Consider the following 18,751-nt stretch of genomic DNA (forward strand, 5'->3'; position numbering starts at 1 on the left):
GGCGGCCGTCTTAATCCGCTCATGTACACCGTTGCCCCTTGGCTCTGCTTTTTGTCCTCCAATTATACCTTAACCAGCTTTCCGCCGCGACGTGGAAACTCGCTGCGAGCGAGCCACGAGACGAGCAGGTACGCCGATAGGATCAAAAAGCCGGCTTGCGCGAGCGACGACAGCTCGTATCGTTCGCCGTGATTAAATTGTCCTTGTTAATCGCTCGACGAGCGCTATGGAAATTAGGCTACTCGAGTACCACCACTGCTGCGTGCAATTCGCGATCCTTTCCCTCGTTTCACGTTGGAGGACCCGTCAGCGTCTTGGGACACTCGAGCTGGGTTCGCAGTGGAAATTAATTGGTTGCGCGATCAACCCTTATAAGTACAATAGCGTAATATTTATTTGTTGCGTTACTGATTGAATTTTCTGTATTTTGAACGATGCTTGCGCATTTTTGGGCACGTCGATCGTTCGTGCAAGCATTTTGGGGCAACTCGATTCGCGATCCTTTCCCTCGTTTCACGTTGGAGGACCCGTCAGCGTCTTGGGACACTCGAGTTGGGTTCGCAGTGGAAATTAATTGGTTGCGCGATCAACCCTTATAAGTAAAATAGCGTAATGTTTATTTGTTGCGTTACTGATTGAATTTTCTGTATTTTGAACGATGCTTGCGCATTTTTGGGCACGTCGATCGTTCGTGCAAACATTTTGGGGCAACACGATTGTACATGCGGATTTATTAGGAACTTAAGAGGATAAGCTTCGCGGCCCATCTGCCGCAATATCCTGAGGGGAAGTCTCTGCTCTCTCTCTCTCTCTCTCTTTCTCTCGAATGGCTTCCCCTTGTGGTAGATCCCTTCTTTTCCTGCTTCCTTCCTTCCTTCCTCCTTTTCTGCCCGCGGAAAGAAAGCCGAACCTTGCAAAAAAATAGGCCGTCTATATACGTCGAGCTCGTGGGAATGCAAATCCTGATGACAAGCTGCCTTTTCCTTTCACGAAGCACGCGCAGAACCGACCATCTGTCCGCAGGTATGGAAATTCGACGCGTTTCATCGTCGACGGGTTTCGATGAAATTTCATGACACCACTTTGTTTCTCGTTTCGTCATAGCTCGCGATAGATATACGTTTAATGACTCCATTTTTTTTTTTTAATATGTAACATGTATGCTAACCTATGCAATTAATTTCGAAGAGAATGCGCGAAGTGGTACATTATAAAGAAATTTTTAATGCCAGTTAAGTTCGATTGATTTGTAACCGCAGGAAGAGTAAATTGAACGCAGTGAAACGTGTTATTTGTTGAATAAATAGTAGCGAGAAATTTTCAATAAAATATAGATACCACGAGGCGAACGTCCCGAGTTGTGAAAAAAGTCGAGTAACTCGTCCAAATTTTATTTCCGGTAAATAATCGAAGTGGTGATTAAAAAAAAATTCATTTTCATCCTCTGGCGCGACGTCGAGTGGTTCATTTCAATTTCTGCCCGATTTTCCAACCTCTATCGTCCGTCGATCTGCCGACAAACGTTAATGGGAAAGTGCTCGAGATAAATCGACAGAACACTCTAAAAGCCATCGAAGCCACGCTTATCGATCCGCGCCCACGCCAGGAACGCTCTTCCGCGTTTCACATTTTCCCAAAGTAATTTCCTTCTTGGTCACGCACTTCATCGAGTAATTTCGAGTGACTGCTTTGGAAAGAAAATAAACAGTCGCACATACTTTTATGCCCCATCGAAGAGAGTTTGAGTTTTCGAGAACAGTGGACGATTGTCCTTCAACCGATGGAGAATAGCTCTTTCGCGACGAGCTCGTAAATTTTCCGTAGTCGATCACCAATAGAGACCAAAATAAATTTGCCTTTCGTCGCCTATTCCTGGGTTTCAGGTTCCTCCGTAATTTCGACGGGAACAAATATTGTTTCCGCTCGTTCATCTTCTGGGAATGGTTCTTATCAATCAAATTTGTTGTCGATTGGATGCTCTCGAATTTATCGTTCCCGGAGGAAATTATACGTTCTACAGTTTTGATTTAGCAGGAGGTCCCAGATCTCAATTTGTTGAAGCTTGGAACAACAAATTCACACACACACTTAAAATAACATATTAATTCATTCACTCTTTAAATAGAAAATTTTCTAAAAGCAGACAAAAATATCAGTCATTTATTCATTAAAACCAATTATATTTCATCCCTTATCCATCTATTCACAATAATTCATTCTCTTCCTCAACAAACTAATTAAATTAGTAAATCAATAACAACCCTTAGCTGAAATAATATTCTTTATCAAAAAAATCGTCCGTCTCGCCAATACTTTATCGCGAACCCTCGTACCCGCTCCACCGTCGTGGAAGAGGGTTAACCCGTTCGAAATCACGGCGAATCGTTTCGACGAAAAATGGCCGAGGCCGTGGTGGCGGAGGCTGAAAGCGCCGCGGAGCTTTTAACGGCGCTGTGTCTATAGAGCTTGCATATCGTTATCAACCCCCTGACAACAGCCGGTCTCGTGTCGAGCCCAGGATCGATACAGCTTCTATTGCGATATCAACGCGCAAACCCCATGGCTGTGTGGGCGGAGGGGTTGCGCAACCTACCCCCTACGCCTTCCCTGTAGCCAGCCGTTGTGGGGGCTCTATAGAAATCGCGCGTCGCCTCGCGACGGCTTAACCCGTTCATTCTGTTCAATTCACGGAAATTAAGCCCGGGATCCTGATCACGGAAACCGTATCTTACTCCAGCAGGGATAACTTCGATGTTCCTCGCGCGAGTCCTCAGTTTTCGACCATTGTTGGGTTACATTCTTGTTACTGTTTCTTCAGACTTCAGAAATTCTGCGATAGACGTACAGTGTCATTCGTAATTTTCATTCAGCTGGGGAATATGAAAATTCGTGGAAAGATGCTGAGGAAATTATTTCTTGAAGCTTGCTTCGCGCTTCAACCCTTCCAATAGAAATCTGAGTTTTTACGTTTCGAATTCATTTCAGAAGTGATTCCTTTCTTCTTTTTTTATTTTATATTTTTATGTAGATAGTGTGATAAGTAAAATAAATGTGCGTAGAGATGGAGGGTATTATCCAGTTCGAGGATAAAAGGGAGGGTGTACGGACGTGGTCGTGGTGCGATCGTTTCTATTAAGCAGTGGTAGGCGAACGTCTGTTACGGTTCCCGCTACCCTTAATCCGATCGTGACTTATTATACCCGAGACTATTAATGCGATCAAGTATGGTAATGCCCCGTGAAAGTTATCGGCTCGTAAAGCGGGAAAATTTGGTGTGTTGCGTCATTTGTCGTGGATTCGACGTAATGAAACGTGGCCCATCTATCAATAAACCTATTCGGTTCCATCGATGCATAAGAAATCAACTTGCGAAGCGTATCGAGTAATCTTGTATTCACATAATAACCAGAAATATTGTATTATTATACTCCACGTGCGAATTGTCAGCCATTGTGTCCACATCTTTCAGAAATGTGTAGGGATTCAAGAATTGATTCTCTCGATAAGAATTCTCCCAGGCTTTCGACCATCGTTTCGTTCACCACACTTCTTTCAGTTTCCTGTTTTACAACTTAGTCGTTCATTGACATTTACTAGATATTTAAATTATGATTAATGGCTCCTTTCGAGTACGAGAATAGATTTAGCGAGGAGAACTTCGAGGAACGATTTTGGACATGTGACGAATAATGTACAGATGTGGGCTCGAAGTTGAACTCACAGAAGTGAACGTGCCAACCCGAAAAAGAAAATTAAAACACCGTTTCGACGACACCCAGGGTTATTTATAAACGTTACGATATTGCACAAAGAATGAGCGCGTCTATGCCACGCGAAACAAGCTACTGTTTCCAGTAACGTTCAGCATCCAGACTATTTTTTATATTTTTAAATCGTACAAAACATTAACGCCATTAGCAAGGACCAGTTGCATCCCCTCTTACAAACGCCAGGTTACATCCTCTAAGCGCGATCGATCGGTTTTTACAAGGTCCCAGGACCGTACCGGAAAGTGCCGGAATTTTGAAAGTCGCCGCTCTATTGTGCCCCTATTTCGTTCCCCCCTTTTTTTCCGGTCATTCGTCTACCAAGCAGAGTCTACGCCACTGCCAAGGCCCGGTGCTGGCTTCCTGAGGCCAGGTGGTGCGCAACCGTTTGCCATCCCCAAAGCCCCGTGTTCCGTTCCTGCAGGCAGCTGCAGCTGCGTCGTACACGCTCCTCCTCGCACGCTTGCACACGACGCCTGGTTAAAATACACGTACGTGCACACGACTTGCCCGCAACGGAGATCGTTATTGAATCGCCCGGATTTGGGTCAAGAAAGACACGAATCCTCGACGCTTTTCTTTTAACGCCGTCTGGCTTTCCTTCGCGAGAGCATCGCCTCGCTTCGCTTTCCTAAGTCACTGATCAGATCTCGAAACAGTATCGCTTTCATACCCAACACTAAATTGCTACTAATTCAAATCAGTTCATCCTTTCAATATTCCCGCCTTAAAGCTAAGTATTCTAAATTTGAAAAACATGAGGTATATCCTAGAATAAAAATTTAAATAATCATTACTCAAGTAATTCGCTAATCAATATCGATAATTATTCATTCAATTTACGAATTATTCATATTTTGTCCACGTTCCTCCTAATAAGATCATTTTCGCGTGGCGTCAGAGGTCGAGTTACCAACCGTCGACCCTCGCAAAGGCGCGTGCCAAACTCCCGCAGCTTATCGTTATCATTTCGACCGTGGCGGTCGTCAACGATAGATAAAGGCCACGTATTTATCGACGCAGATATCCGTAAGCAAGGTGAGATCCGGTGCGAAGATACAATAGCGTCTGATTCCGACAGAAACCTTTCCGCTCGGTGTGGTTAGAACGTCCGCCACGCACGAATTGCTCGGGTGTGCAACGGTGTGCACATACACGCGCACAGACAGGGGCGTGCTCTTACGTACACAGCCGCGTAATGACAGCAGGGAGTTGGGGCAGCAACGAGCAGAGAGCAGATGGGGAGTTTGCCTCTGCAACGAAAGCCAGTCGTTGTAGCGGCGTGGTTCAAGCTGCCCGCCTTTTCCCGGCTTCTCCGCGTGAATCCGCGCTCCTTTATCCGCGGTCCTCCTCTCGTCCCTCTTCTCCTTTGTCGCTTTTCTTCCGCCTCGATTCGAGGGAAAAGCCCAGCCGACAGGTATGGCGCGGTCGCGTGCCTCTCCTTCCTCCTCGCTTCCGTTTTCCGCGCAGCGCCATCTTCGTATTTGAACCGTCTTCTTCGAGATCTCGAGCTGGGCCCGCGACATTGGAAAAATCGATATTTCGGAATCTTCGATCGATATTTCGAGCAGTGAGTTTGGTAGAATGGAATTGGATCGTTGTTCGAGGGTAAACTTTGTAAGTATTTCGCGAGTAATCTCGTTTCCTTTTTTTAAAATGCAGAATATTAATTGTATTATCGTTGTCCATCGAGTTAATGTGATATAAAGTCGAAATTGATATAGTCGAGTATTTAGAAATTGTATCGCGAAGTTTGTTTAGGTTATGTGCGTCGTAAAGTGTTAACTGGCGTTCGTTAATCGCGATTGGTAATGAGTTTCGATATCGTGGGATATAGAAAATTGGCACAGCTCGAGGTACTCAGAGAGGCTCGCTCCCCGTCGTTCGATCTTCATCCGAGGAGGCAATTCTAAAAGGAGCGTTCCGTCGTCGTTTCTTCTTCGAAGTACGCGGGCCTCTCTCGAATTTCAATAACGTGCGCTCGGTAACCATTCACGATGGCTCTGGCTTTGTCTTCCCAACGTCCGCGGAGACCGTTAACCGTCAATAGGGCCACCAGGGTGGCGCGTTTGAGACTCCTAGGAAATGTTTTCGGTGAGTACAAGATATATCCGTACAGTTCTTACTTTTTTTCTTTTTCGTTTTTTGTTTTAACCTCCCACCTCTGTTGTAAACGATCCCTCCCGCCAAGGTTTAGGGTACTTTTACGGGGTACCCCACATGTGTCGCCACGCGAGGACCGCGTTTATAAATACATTAACGGTTGTACATGGTGTCTCAAGATGCGAACACGAAATACTCAATTTATTACAGATGTTGTCAACTTTGTCTTGTGTTTTAGTAGCAGTTTAACTTCTGAATTAACTTTTTTAGAGATTAACGTTAAATTTACAAGTATCTGCAGATGATTACGTGCGATGTGAATTGTTTAATGAAAACTTCAGTAGTAAATCGAGTTATGAATAATGTTATTACTAATTATTTTTCGCTGCGAACGACTAATTTTTAAATATACGCGAGTTCTACCAAAGTATTAAATTAAATACGTAATCCAGTAGTCTTATGGTTGTACACTTATGCTCGTTATATTCCATACTTTATCTTATCGTGCAAACTTAGTTCCACATCGATTTCAAGATATAATTTCACAGGCCAATACAGATATCGTCACAAAAAAAATAGATAGAAGATTAATTTATTTTCGAATGAATAGAAAAATGAAAGCAGTCCACGCATAGGGCCGCTTTATGAAGTTCCATCGGTCTTAAATTCACAATTACCTCCGCGAGCCCCCAGTCAACGTCCACGTTCAATTCAATTCACCATTCTTTCGTCAACAAGAATAGAAAACGGTGTTTAGTCTGTTCCCAGCCGGTCCGTAAGTCGGCAAAAGACATTGTACCAGTGAATCACGGCTTTCTTTAGCAACTCTCAGCCCCATGAGAAGTTTTTTTAAACTATAGGCGACGATCGACCAGGGTCTTTCTTGCGTCCCCGTAAAAAGAGGTCGAACATATCGTTCCCTTGGACGACTATCGACCTGGTGGATCCGCTCGTCGACCGGATAGCTCGAAGAAAATTAGCGCACAAGGCACGACTCCTCGCGACAACGGAGAGGACGCGACGCGCGCTTCTTTGTCGCGCGAGGAAATGGAATTTCATTAGCCCCGCGCGCGTCTGAGTCACCGTTCACCAACACGTTACGAATTGTTTGGATCTGGCGTGAACCTAGTTAACGATCGCGTTAACTGCGATATCGTTTCTTCTCTTCATCGTTCCGCTTTTAATTCGTTCGTTTATGCGATCTTGCTGCTCTCAGTAGCAAGCGTTTCAACAGAACAAAGTTTTGCATGGTTACAATTTTTATGGTTTGGTGATGTTTTATTTTTTCATCGCGTTTATACGAATATTATGAATATTTATATCTTGCGACTGGTAAAAGTCGCAGAATTTTACTGTTGCGAGAGTTAGAGAAATTCGATGATTTAAAGATCGCTCCGTTTAATAATTAACTCAGTGGTGGATAGCTCGGAAAGTTTTCAGATCGCAGTTTAACGATTAATAAGTGATATTAGAAATTTACGCTCGTGGATATCGAAGACTCGCGAGGCTAATGGAGAACGCGCGAGATACACTTGCGTTCGAATTAATGAGTGGCGAACGGTTGGTAATTAGCTTGTTCGCAAGTTAATTAGTTCGTTGAACGCGCGTACAAATGAAATATTCATTCTCCGCGGTGCCAGCGCGTAAAGAATACAATTACCAACGATACGTTATCAGGATACAGTCCAGTTCGACGGAAGAAACGAATTAAGTGTCTTTGAAGAACGTTGTTACAATGGCGGGCACGATTTCTTGCAAAAATTACTGCTCACCTTAACGTTGTGTTTAGTTAATGATGTAATGATATGATTCATCGATAACGTCGAGTCTTCACGGATTATCTGCTAGGCTCAACATCGTCCTAAAATATTTCCACATTTTTTCCATGAAAATTATCGAGTTTACCGTAAAGGTCTGCTCTCCTAGATCGTAGACCGATAAAATGTTCCCAGATATCCGTATTCCATGTTAGATAATAACCCGTGTATCTCTGTACTTTATAGCAGATAAGCTGATACTACGTTTAGAACTTCAATTTCGAGTTATTATAGTTCGTTAGGTGTAATTTCTGAGATTGAACGGCTCGAGATCACTATTTGGTACATACCATCATACATAGTTAATATTTTGTAAAAATAATTAATACATTGTGTTCAAAATTGGTGGTATTAAATTTTCTATACCACTTCGATGCTACGATCGATGCTCGAGTAATACAACTGCACGGTTTGCCGTTTGTAAGCTCTAAAGAGCTTACATCTTTCGATCGGCATTTACTAAACTTAAACGGTTCGATAATCCTCTAATAGGCTTCTAAAACTGATCCTTGATCCGATATCTTGCGAGAAAATCGCATCATCATTTACGGACCATCAGCCACCCTCGAAAACTGCCTAGGCACCCTTCGAACTTCATTTTTGCGTCACACAAAAATTAACCCTCCTCGATGAAGAATTTTACTCAGTGAAGAAATATAGAGAAATCTATAGCAAAATCTCTACAAAATTCTGATCAACATTGTAATCAGCAGCTATTTCAAAAACTTCAACAGCACTTCAACTTAATTGCTTCAGAAACAATCACAACAACCCAGTAATCAAATAATCTATAAGTGCCTTTGAGAATCTACCATTTCCACTTGAAATTCAGCAAAAATAAATCCCTGGAAACAGCAGCCTCAATAAACTCCAGGAAATTAACCCCGATCCTCCATCTGGAAGTAAACTCGCGCCATTATTAACCGTTCACCAGCTGCCCCTCGATAGCCGCGCTTTGGACCCCTTTGAACTCTGTTTCTGGGCCGTCTGCGGCCGTTAATCTCGCTGTCAGCTCGAAAAGCTCGCGTTTGTTTTCCTTCCGTCTGAAACGACACCCGCGCAGACGTCTCCGCGAGCCTCCGCGTGCGAAACGCGGCAGATGCGAGGCGGAGGGCGCGGGCCACCCTATCGTTTAACTTCGTTAATCCGATTGTTCGTTGGCCAGCGGCTACGGCCGCGTTAAAAGCGCCGCGATGGGAATATGCACTTGTCGTCCTGGGGCATTTCGCGCGCGGATTCCTGGGGGCACGAGGAGGCTCCGGGTCTCTGGGGTGGGGCGCTTCTGAACACCTTTGTGCGGCAACATTTGGTCGTCGTGGGGGGTGGACAGTGAAAGAACGAAGAGGCAATAGGGGCGCATTGTGGAGCACGCAAGTTTTGGAATTTTCAAAGAGTTCTCCCTCTTTTGTATCACATTTAATTGCCGTACGTGTACGCGTGTTATTGTTCTTGCGCAAGCTTCGCGAACTTGCTTGTTAATTATCGTTTCGATTTAATTCGTTGCAAATTAACTCGTGTCAGTTTATGCAAGGAAAGAAGTGTATTAATTTCATTGTTCCACTGTCGACAATTTCACAGAATGCAAATAACAGTACCGGTGTCGTTAAAAGTGATTCTCATTCAATTTTATCTGGAGTTTCATCGCTTTGAATTAAATTTACTCCGGTTGTGTTAAACTTTCGCAAGCTTTGGAGAGATTTAATTAAACAGGAGTTAACTCGCTCTGTAGAAGCGCTATGTGACTGGAAAGTTACACGTCTGTATAAATCTATATTGAACAAAATAATAATAACTGTGAATATTCTGAATATTGAAACAGTACGACTGTGCGACATTAATTTATGGAATTATGATCGTTTCCCAGGATCGATCGATAAAATCCACTCCTCCAGTATGCAAATCAGTCGGCAGTCGTGAGCCAGGTATATAGTCCGCGATTCGCGATTACATTGATCGGATGTGTACATACACCGATTTTCCCGGCATTCCACCGATTCCCGAAGAGTTCGAAGACCCTGCACGCTTCTAATCATCCCGACATATATTTACATTCGCGTGCGGATGCTGGCTTAATGCGCCGATTGTTTACGATCACGTGCATCACGTGCACGCGATGCAGCCTCCTCCACCTTCCCCCTCTGATTAGTTTAATCCCGTGTATCTTCCACCGTTGTTTGTACGCTTCCCTCCCGCTCCTCTCCGCTCTCTACGACTCCAGTACGACTCCGTTCTTCGCGGACGATTGCGTCTGCACGCGTAGCTCTTTGCATCCGCGGTCTTCCTCTTTACGTACAAAAAAATAAGGAAACCACGTTCCAACGATCGATGTATTTCGAAAACACGCATCAAGAATCGTTCTTCTTCATTTCTATCCTTTTTGCTGTTTTACCTCGAAGGAATCTTGTACAATCATCGCATTGCTATATCGTGGTTACATCTTACACTACTTTGCACTGCCATTTTGATCGTCCCAAAGAAATTCTTTTTCATTCGAATTAAAAAAAAAAACAGCGCGTCTAAATAATAATTCCGATGAAAGCTCAGCGAGCATTAAAAAGATCCTCGTATACGCATCTTCAGCGGATAACAGAGGTAACCAGAGTGTCCTTCATCCGCGAACACCCTCGAGGGTTCTGATAGCAAGCCTCCTCCGCTTTGCGCCACGCCACCCCGTTACTCCCGTTCCCGTTCACCGCCTCCTTTGCACACAGCCACGCTCGCGTCCGTGCACGTACACGCGTTGTTATTACCCGCTCGCGCGTTTCCACCTTACGTAACCCACATAGCCGGCGTCGCGGGGCAAGAAAAGCGGTATCCTCCGGTCCCAGGACAGCGACAGGAGCCAAGCGAGAGGCGCAGCGCGCGTGGAACAGAAACGGACTGCTCACCTTTCGGTGAGTCAGGCAGCGGAACGACCATACAGATCTCCATAGAGGCAGAGAGAGAGGGAGAGAGTGACTCGTTCTAGCGGAGGACTAAGTAGCTCGGCAAAGATCACGGCGTCGGGCGTGGGAACAAGGCCCCTCCTGGCGCTCTGTGTATTTATACGTGTACGCTGCACTCGACACGCGGCGCTGGGGCACTGCTGGGACTTCCTCGGCGTGGCAGCGCTGTTTAACAGTACCTGGAGTGGCCGATTCGAGCGGGTCGCGGCGCCCGCCTTCCTCGAAACCACCGCGTCCTCAGCAGGGAGACGCGTAACTCGGCTGTTCGATGCTCCCTGCGCGGTTTTTTCCTCTTTGCCTCGAGGCAGTGCGCCTGCCAGGTTTGGATGCGGTTCTTGGGTCGACGGTATGAAATGGCACCGCGTAATGGCGCTATGGTAAACGATGGAGAAGGCACGCGAAATACGTACCTTGGATGGTCGCAGTAGGATACGGTGCTGAAGTTTTCGTATTGGTACGTATTTGGCTCGTGCGAATCGTTTTTGCGAGGGAGGTTGGGATGGAACGGAGATAGCGGAGACGATGACGTGGTTTTAGTCAATTAGTGGTCCCAGAATGGAAGCCAGAAACAAGACGCATGGGAAAGAGGAAGTGCTTGCCTACTTCGTAGCTTGGAGACTAAAAACACTTAAACCTTTAACCTCGCGTCGCTTGGTTTAAAGTGCCGTGCCATGCTTCAACGCTGTGTCACTCAGAAATTGTACGAGCGCGCGTGTGTTCGTGCGACTTGAGTCTTCTGTCAGTCGTCCGTCCGCGAGGCCTCTGAATTTAGCTTGACGCGATTAGGATGCTTGTGAATCGTACGTTTACTCGAAGAGTGGTGATCGATTCAAATATTTTCTGTGATAAATTAAGAAAATTCTCTTTGTACAAGATTCAACCATACAATACTCGTCCATGTTAAATCGTGTACCAACACGAAGCGAGGCGTCGTTTACGAGGCACTTTTCTTATCACGCCAATTATGCTTCGCCATCGAGAGGGTTCGCCAGACCCTTCGTCGAGCAGGGTGCACCGATCAATCGCACTCGGCTGCGATTTGTTATCGGCGATTTCTCGCGTGCTGGTCCCAGAGATAAGAAGTTATTGGAGTCAATGGGTGCGAGAGGGTGCTAGCTCGGTCAAGGCTCCGTTTATTTACATCGCGCAAAGGACATCGCGTTCACATCGCGGAGGCGGCGGTGCATTGTTACATTGGCGCCCCAGCTCCCCTATGCAACAAATTACTTTCACTTTGCCGCGGTGATAATGGTAGGTGTAACGTGGCGTGCTCGAATGAAATTGCCGTTCGAGTGTTCCTACGTCACAAATGAAACGTTTAGGGTCATTTGTCCCTGTTGAGGGAAGTCGAAGCTGTTACTTGAGGCGAGAGAGTTAAGGTGTACGCGAACGATAGTGTACAGCATCCTGATGCTCAGGACTAAGCGTAACAGTCTACAGATTAGAATTATTAAGACAGTGGACAGTTGAATCGGCACGTTTTACTTAATTTTAGAGGATTACCAAAACTTCAGGCAAGAAAGAGGATCGTTTAAGTCGAATTGAATTAGGTCAAGCTTGGTTTCAATCTCAACGAGCAATTGTTGATCAAATTCGAGCGAGGTTTTAAGTGTTACAAGCTTAGCAAAAAGGAGTCTCTATTTCCGTTGCTAACATTGTTTCACGCTTGTGATACGAAATGTATTGTGGACCCGCGTATTTACTCCTAGTTTCACTTTTAAAGGCCCACTTTCCCTCGCAGTGTAACACTTCAGTAATTGGTTAAATATAGCGAGAAATGGAGCAATATCGAACTCATTTACACTAGTAATTTTCACTTGAGACAAGGATCTGGACACGAGATACGTTACTTAAAATTGGCTCTTTTATTCAAATAAAAATACATCAATTATAAATGTTACACGTACAAACGATTATTGGCTCCACTCCAATGTTGCAAATTAGAGATAGTTATTCGAGATAGCGATATTAAAACAGTTGGTAGGCATAGCCGGTTGGTAGCGAGGAGTTTTCCTCGATTCAGCTGCAAAATCGCAGGGTCTTGGAACACGCGCGCGCGCAGTGTACACGTCAGTTGCAAGGATCTCCACGAGAGGTACACTTCCGTGCAAATGTGTGTCACGAGTTTCCCACGAGATGAACCGGCGAATGGCAACATAGGCGCGGGCATAGACCAATTACTAGCGCGCAATCCCATTGACTCGCGATTTTACGCGATCGATCGATCGATCCCGGCGAAACGCGCCAGCGATTTAAACCACGACGTCAACGCACGTGTTACAATTTTCATTCCTCAACGTGTTTCCTCGAAAAATTCATTCGCAATTCATTTAAATAATTATCAATACTCATCGAATTTATTGGGTTCAAAAAGTAATACTTCCATTACAGAACGCTATGATTAAATACGTCGCTGTTAATTACCTAGACAACATCCGATTCGTTTCGCACACGTGGACACATTAAAACGCCTCCTGAGCGTGCGAGACGCTTATTAACGATGTTCACGTTCCCGCGTCGATCCTCGAGGATCGATAGGGTCGAGGTCAGGAGGGCAGATTCGCGACGATCGTGGATGACCCTCGGCGCGATCGTCAAAGAGAGCTCAGCTGATCGATGATCCATTTCGAGATCGATTTACGAACCATCGAGGCGTACACTCGCTACCGCGAGAGAGAGAGAGAGAGAGAGGTCATTGCAGTAACCAAAGAGCAATTTCCTTCGTTTCATTCGATTACAGTTAATACCCATTCGTTTCTCTTTCATTTCGCAATTCTCTTTCAAGTTTAATTTGTGTCGCTGTCCTACGTAGATCGTTCGCCTGCTCTCTTAACCCTTTGCACTCGCGCGTCCCCGCACAGAGGATATCAGAATTGATTTAACGAATCACGAAGGTTGAACCAATCTCACCGTAACTTTCTCAGAAATGCATGCTTCCCTCGAGAATTTCTATCGCTGGTAGGCTGGAACGTCTAAGAAGGCGCCCAGTGCGAACGGTTTGAAAATACTAATTAGAAATCCCATTACGCGAGACATGCTTTTTATACGCGTCGATTCAGAGTTGAGTTGGTGCAAGTGCGTTCAGTTAGTAAAACGTTTCACAAGCGATTCTGTGTATCCTCTATCGTCCTGTCGAGCTGCTCGAGCGAGACTGCTCGAAAGCGGCGGCACCTCAGACAGGAAGGAAGCGCGGCGTGTTCCATTCGCGGTGACCACACGCGTTCGCCACTGGGCGACGATTACCCAGAACCAAATGGAATCACGGCTCGTTTGCCAGGACAACGAACGAGAACGACGACGCAACGGAGGCTCAACGGTACCTGTCTTTAGATTCCCACGGTGAATTGCGCCTAGGACTCTCGCGACTAGGAAACCGCGTCGAGGAAACACGCCTCGGCGTGGATAATCGTCCGGGAACTCGCAACGACCGCGCGTCCCGTTTCGTTTGAACCCTCGACTTGGTTCCCGCCGTGAAATCGACCGATCGTCGCGCGCCAACTGTCGCCTCGATTCGTGGAACTCTTCTCAACGATTGCGACAACGATGCGATCGATTTTGTCCCGTTTAAATCGATTGGCATTCGTTAAGAGATAATCGCAGCGTTGCTTCGAGCAGTTCACTCTCGCTCTCGAAAAACTTGGATCTCAGCGGTTGAACGAACCGACGTCGATGTTCCTCAGAGAAAAAGCCACGAAAACAAACACGAGAGCCGCCAAAATAAACTGAACCGTCTCAACCGTTCCTCTCGTTTCCCACGAAAAACCGAGTTCCTTAATAACCTCGCTAAAACGCAATTTCTCGAGCAGCCATTGAATGTCCGGAGAAAAAGCGGAACGCCCTGTGCTCGATGATCGTTCGCACGCGATCGTTTCCTCCGTTCGACGACGGATATTCCTTTTGCAGTCCAGAAACGCGCAGGAAGCGAGTTATCAGGATTTGTGACATTTATTGAAAGTGTACGAACGAACAAGTTGTTCGATGTGTAATCGCGTATCCAGCGAGTTACGCTGGCATTAGCTCGAGTCGCGATTAATCCGTTAACGAACCGAAACCTCGACCCAAAGCACCTTCGGATCCAGCAAAGGCGGTCACGATCCATGGATCACCGGTGTGGCAAAACTAACATTCGAACCAACGCCGGTTTCTCACGGTCCGGCTAAGACGCGTAATACGAACCAGTCGAGTAGATCGTAATTTCTAATTCCCCCTGACATCCTCGCGCTAGCGTTTTCGTTTTTATCCCAGTTACTGTTATCTTATGAATATGCAACGCTGAAAGCTTTTAATTGGAGCACACGCTTTTTCTACTGTTTGTTATTACAAAGAGTTTCACGCTGGTATAAAGAACCACACACTAACCACACAAAAAAAAAGAATAACCAAACAACCAATTAAAATGCAAACATATTCTACGCGTGTGTATAAATCTACCTTCATTTAAATAACGGAATACAATTAGAAAAAGAGAAGCACTTTTAAAAAACATAGGAAACAACCAAAAGTCTACGGATGTTCGTTCTCATTTTTCGAGGGCGATTAAAGGCAGACGGTAACCGCGAGACGCGTATCTGACGGGTTTCGCAAGAATCAGAATGTGCCTGGTCCGGTGGGAAACGGCGGAAGCCCGCAAAAGTCGCGTCGCAGCGCGCGTTTCCTGTTGGCCAGGCCATTGTTAACGGCGCTTTTAGGCGCGCATCCGGCCGCGGAGAAAGCGTATCGTCCGATGCTCCTTGGCGCTCCCGTGGCCGCTTCCGCTCTCTGGTACCGTGCGGTTTCCGGTGCGTGGCGCGCGTACGATATCGGACGCGATATGTATACGACCGCCCTCCGTGCGCGCGTATCGATAGTCAGTCGGAACTGGGCTGCCGTTCGTGACGGTTGCGGTCCACGTTTGTTTCCGTGACCCTTTTTCTTTTCCATTTCGGTTCTTCTTCCTTTGCTGGTGTTGCTTTGCTCGATTGTTATCATCCTCGCGAGAGATAGCGTGGGGATTACTTTCTCTGGGAATTGTATAACATGCGATATTAATTGTCGGGTTTATGTATAGCGCATACGTTGTGTTGCTTTCGTTTGGAATTATCTTCGCACCTTTTGTAAAAATTATTCAGTGATTCGTTGCTATTTTTTTTTTTTTGTTGATTGTGAGATGGAATTTGGAACTGTGCTGGACGTAGTCGAACAGTGAAAAGATCTGAGCAGTTTTTGTAGCTTCAGTGTTTGATTGTTTTATGGTTGTATATTATCATTTAATTAAGCCAAACTGCGAACGAAGCTTCTTCGTAGTTATCGCTCCTAATTAGTTGTATCGTGAACGAAATAGATAAACTATCGTGCACGTCTCGTACAGGACGTCACGTAGTGTAAGTTGTGACATTAAATTGGCATGCAACGTCGATTTAATTGCTGTTAATTTCCAAACATCTGAAAATGCATAGTTAAGCGTGTTTTACACTCGATAGCAATTTTTGAGTGCGTTATCAATCTTCAACTGAAACTTTGTACCGACTAGTGAACTTAACTAGTCTAGATATGGCAATAAAAAATTTCCATGAAAACAGCACACGTACCACCACTTAGTTAGAAACAAAATTAGGCTAGAACAGATCGGCTGACCAAACTCGACGATAGCAACTGAGAAAGGAAGTGCCCTACTTCTGCGATTATCTTCTTCCTTTGTAATTATCAGACCAAAGGAAAATTGATATTAGTCAACGTAAGAGAAACAAAATTTATTGAATAAAATTTCTTTAATCCTTATTCAACAATTATCACCAGCAAAGGGGAACAAAGTTATCGGAATATTAGTATACAACGTTAATAGTTAAAAAAGAAGTCAAGACACCTGTGAAAGTGAGAAGTTGCTGACCAATCACGGCGCTGGGAAACCCCGATCGATAGTCGATCTTGCATGGACCATTTGGAATGGCGGAGTTTCCCGTCACCGGGTGGGAATATCCTGAACGCAGCCTGGGAATATCCTGGCAGAACACCCGCATTCCGGATCGCCGAGTCGGAGTTATGAAATGCCGAAGTGGAAACGGTCGAGCTGCCGCGCGAGGTGGTTTTGCATTTCAGTTTCTCGATCGAATTCCACCTCTATCCTCGTCCTCCTTCCGCCGCGGTGCTTTCTCTCCTTAGCCGCTTTTGTTCCATGCAAATGCGGCTGCCTGCAAGGAATTTCCCGCTCGTCGTAACAATTTTCACTCGACGAGTTCGTAATCACTCGCGATTAGTCATTAATGGGCACAGAGAACGAATTTCATCGACGAGAAACCCACCTGCGCCACATTTTTTAATGATCCATGAAACGTACCCAACGCTTCGATCGAGTTCTTTGAAAAGTCGAAGGAAATTGGAATTTATTTCGATAAATTATTGGTTCCTGCGTGGAGGATCGATTATTTCAGAGGAATTTCATTGGGAAATCTAATTCGATTTAAACCCTTATTGGGAACGTCGAGCGACCTCTGATCCCTCCTTTGGCGGTCCTCCCGTAGAGTTCCTCGAACCTGGTTCGAAGGTCTTCAATTTAAATGTGCTCCACGTGAAAGCGGATCGAGCGAGCCTTTTAGTTGTTTCGTAATATCTGTCTAACGTGTGGCGTTAATTTTATTGTTACAGCACCGAGATCGTCCAGTGCAGGCACCAACAATCTGCCACCATTGACGTTCCATCAAGTTCACGGTGAGAACATCAGACTCTGCAATGGCGGGACCATCGCCAGAAGATACGAGAGTTTCTGCAGGGGCATCACGTTCAGTGCTCGTCCTATTCGTGTCGGAGAAAAGGTAAATGTCACTGAAAATTATTATAAAATATCCCATTACATATAAAAAAACTAGTTTCAATCAGTGACAATTTAACAAATAGATTGTTCAATAACTTTTCGCATCTTACAATGACAAATAATGCAATCTTCAATCGAAATGAAAATGCACAAATAACAATTGTTTATTAAAACTCGATCGATTCGAGTTGATGTTATTAGAGCCGTTAGACAAGCGCAAAAATAACGCTCCCGGAAAACGCGGTTCGAACGATGACGTTAGAACGGTGACGCGGACAAGTCCTCGAGGTCGACGCAATTAATCGATTCGAACGGCAGATTTTTCCCCACGGTGGAAAACGCCGTTTTTCCCGCGTTTCCTCGTTCCCTCGCGGTAAATCGTATACGGGAGAGCCGTCGTTAATTGTGAGAATCGGGTGACTGTTGTTCCGCTCGACGGCACTCGTCGTTTGCATTTTCTCCGTCTGTCGAACCGACCCTGAACAGAAAGACCCGAGCAATTTCACGTGGGCGACGATTTAGTCGTCGACGTCCTTTCAAAACGCTGAATACTTAGTCCATACACGTTTAGAATATTGCTCTTAATTGGTAATTAAAATTTCCACGTTTCCAGTGAAACAATCGATACTTTATTCGAGTTTTACCAGTTTGAAAAAATATTTTAAAATTAATACATAATGAGGAAGAGAATTATGTTTCGTTTCAACGTTCAAAAAATGGCTGCGCGTAATCGAAATGTGAAGCTTCACTATTTTATTCTAATTTTATCGTGAATCGCGCAGTGCTTGATTCAGTCGAATTCACGTGTGACTGACACTTGCAATGCAGATTATTTATACAACGTTTAAGAATTTCTCGGGTCGTTCGAATAGTTGCGAAGCACCAAGTGTAATCGCGTAACAGTTCGCCAGCTGATTCGCGTCCGTGGAACCGAAATGGAAGCGCGTGGCAACAAAAGTACTTTACTTGCTTCGCGTACCCGTTCTCCTTTCATCCTTCGCTCGTCTCCGCCAGGTAGGAGATTGGCGGAGAGCGTGGGCGAGCCACTCGAAGGCTCTTCGTCAATTTCACTAAACACCTTGGGATATATCGGATTTTCACCGTTGCTAGAGATGTATATACGCGCGTTTCAATTTGTTTCGCGAAAGTTCGCCAATTTCTTTCCTATTCACCAACTAATTACGAGACACTCTGTCTATCACGTATTTTGCTGGAAATATACTTGTATTGTACGCTGACATATTTTATCGAATAATAAACGCTGAAATGAACCACTTTATTTTTTAATACATCGATGAAGATGTTCGTAGATTCATGACAATGACGATCAAA

At 45.1% G+C, this 18,751-nt stretch overlaps 1 protein-coding gene across 5 annotated transcripts in view; it reads left to right on the plus strand.

Moving 5' to 3' along the window:
• Neur (E3 ubiquitin-protein ligase neur) overlaps positions 1 to 18,751 on the plus strand; it is an 85,112-nt gene that overhangs the window by 63,294 nt on the left and 3,067 nt on the right. For 3 of the 5 annotated variants that reach the window (XM_076902267.1, XM_076902268.1, XM_076902264.1), the window contains one exon: positions 17,254 to 17,420. In XM_076902267.1, coding sequence (XP_076758382.1) covers positions 17,254 to 17,420 — 167 coding nt within the window. Of the gene's footprint in view, positions 1 to 5,615; positions 5,862 to 16,468; positions 16,691 to 17,253; positions 17,421 to 18,751 lie in introns of those variants that run through there. The other 2 variants (XM_076902266.1, XM_076902265.1) reach the window with 2 other exon arrangements.

This window comes from Xylocopa sonorina, chromosome 10, assembly GCF_050948175.1.
Source record: "Xylocopa sonorina isolate GNS202 chromosome 10, iyXylSono1_principal, whole genome shotgun sequence".
NCBI classification, from domain to species: domain Eukaryota; kingdom Metazoa; phylum Arthropoda; class Insecta; order Hymenoptera; family Apidae; genus Xylocopa; species Xylocopa sonorina.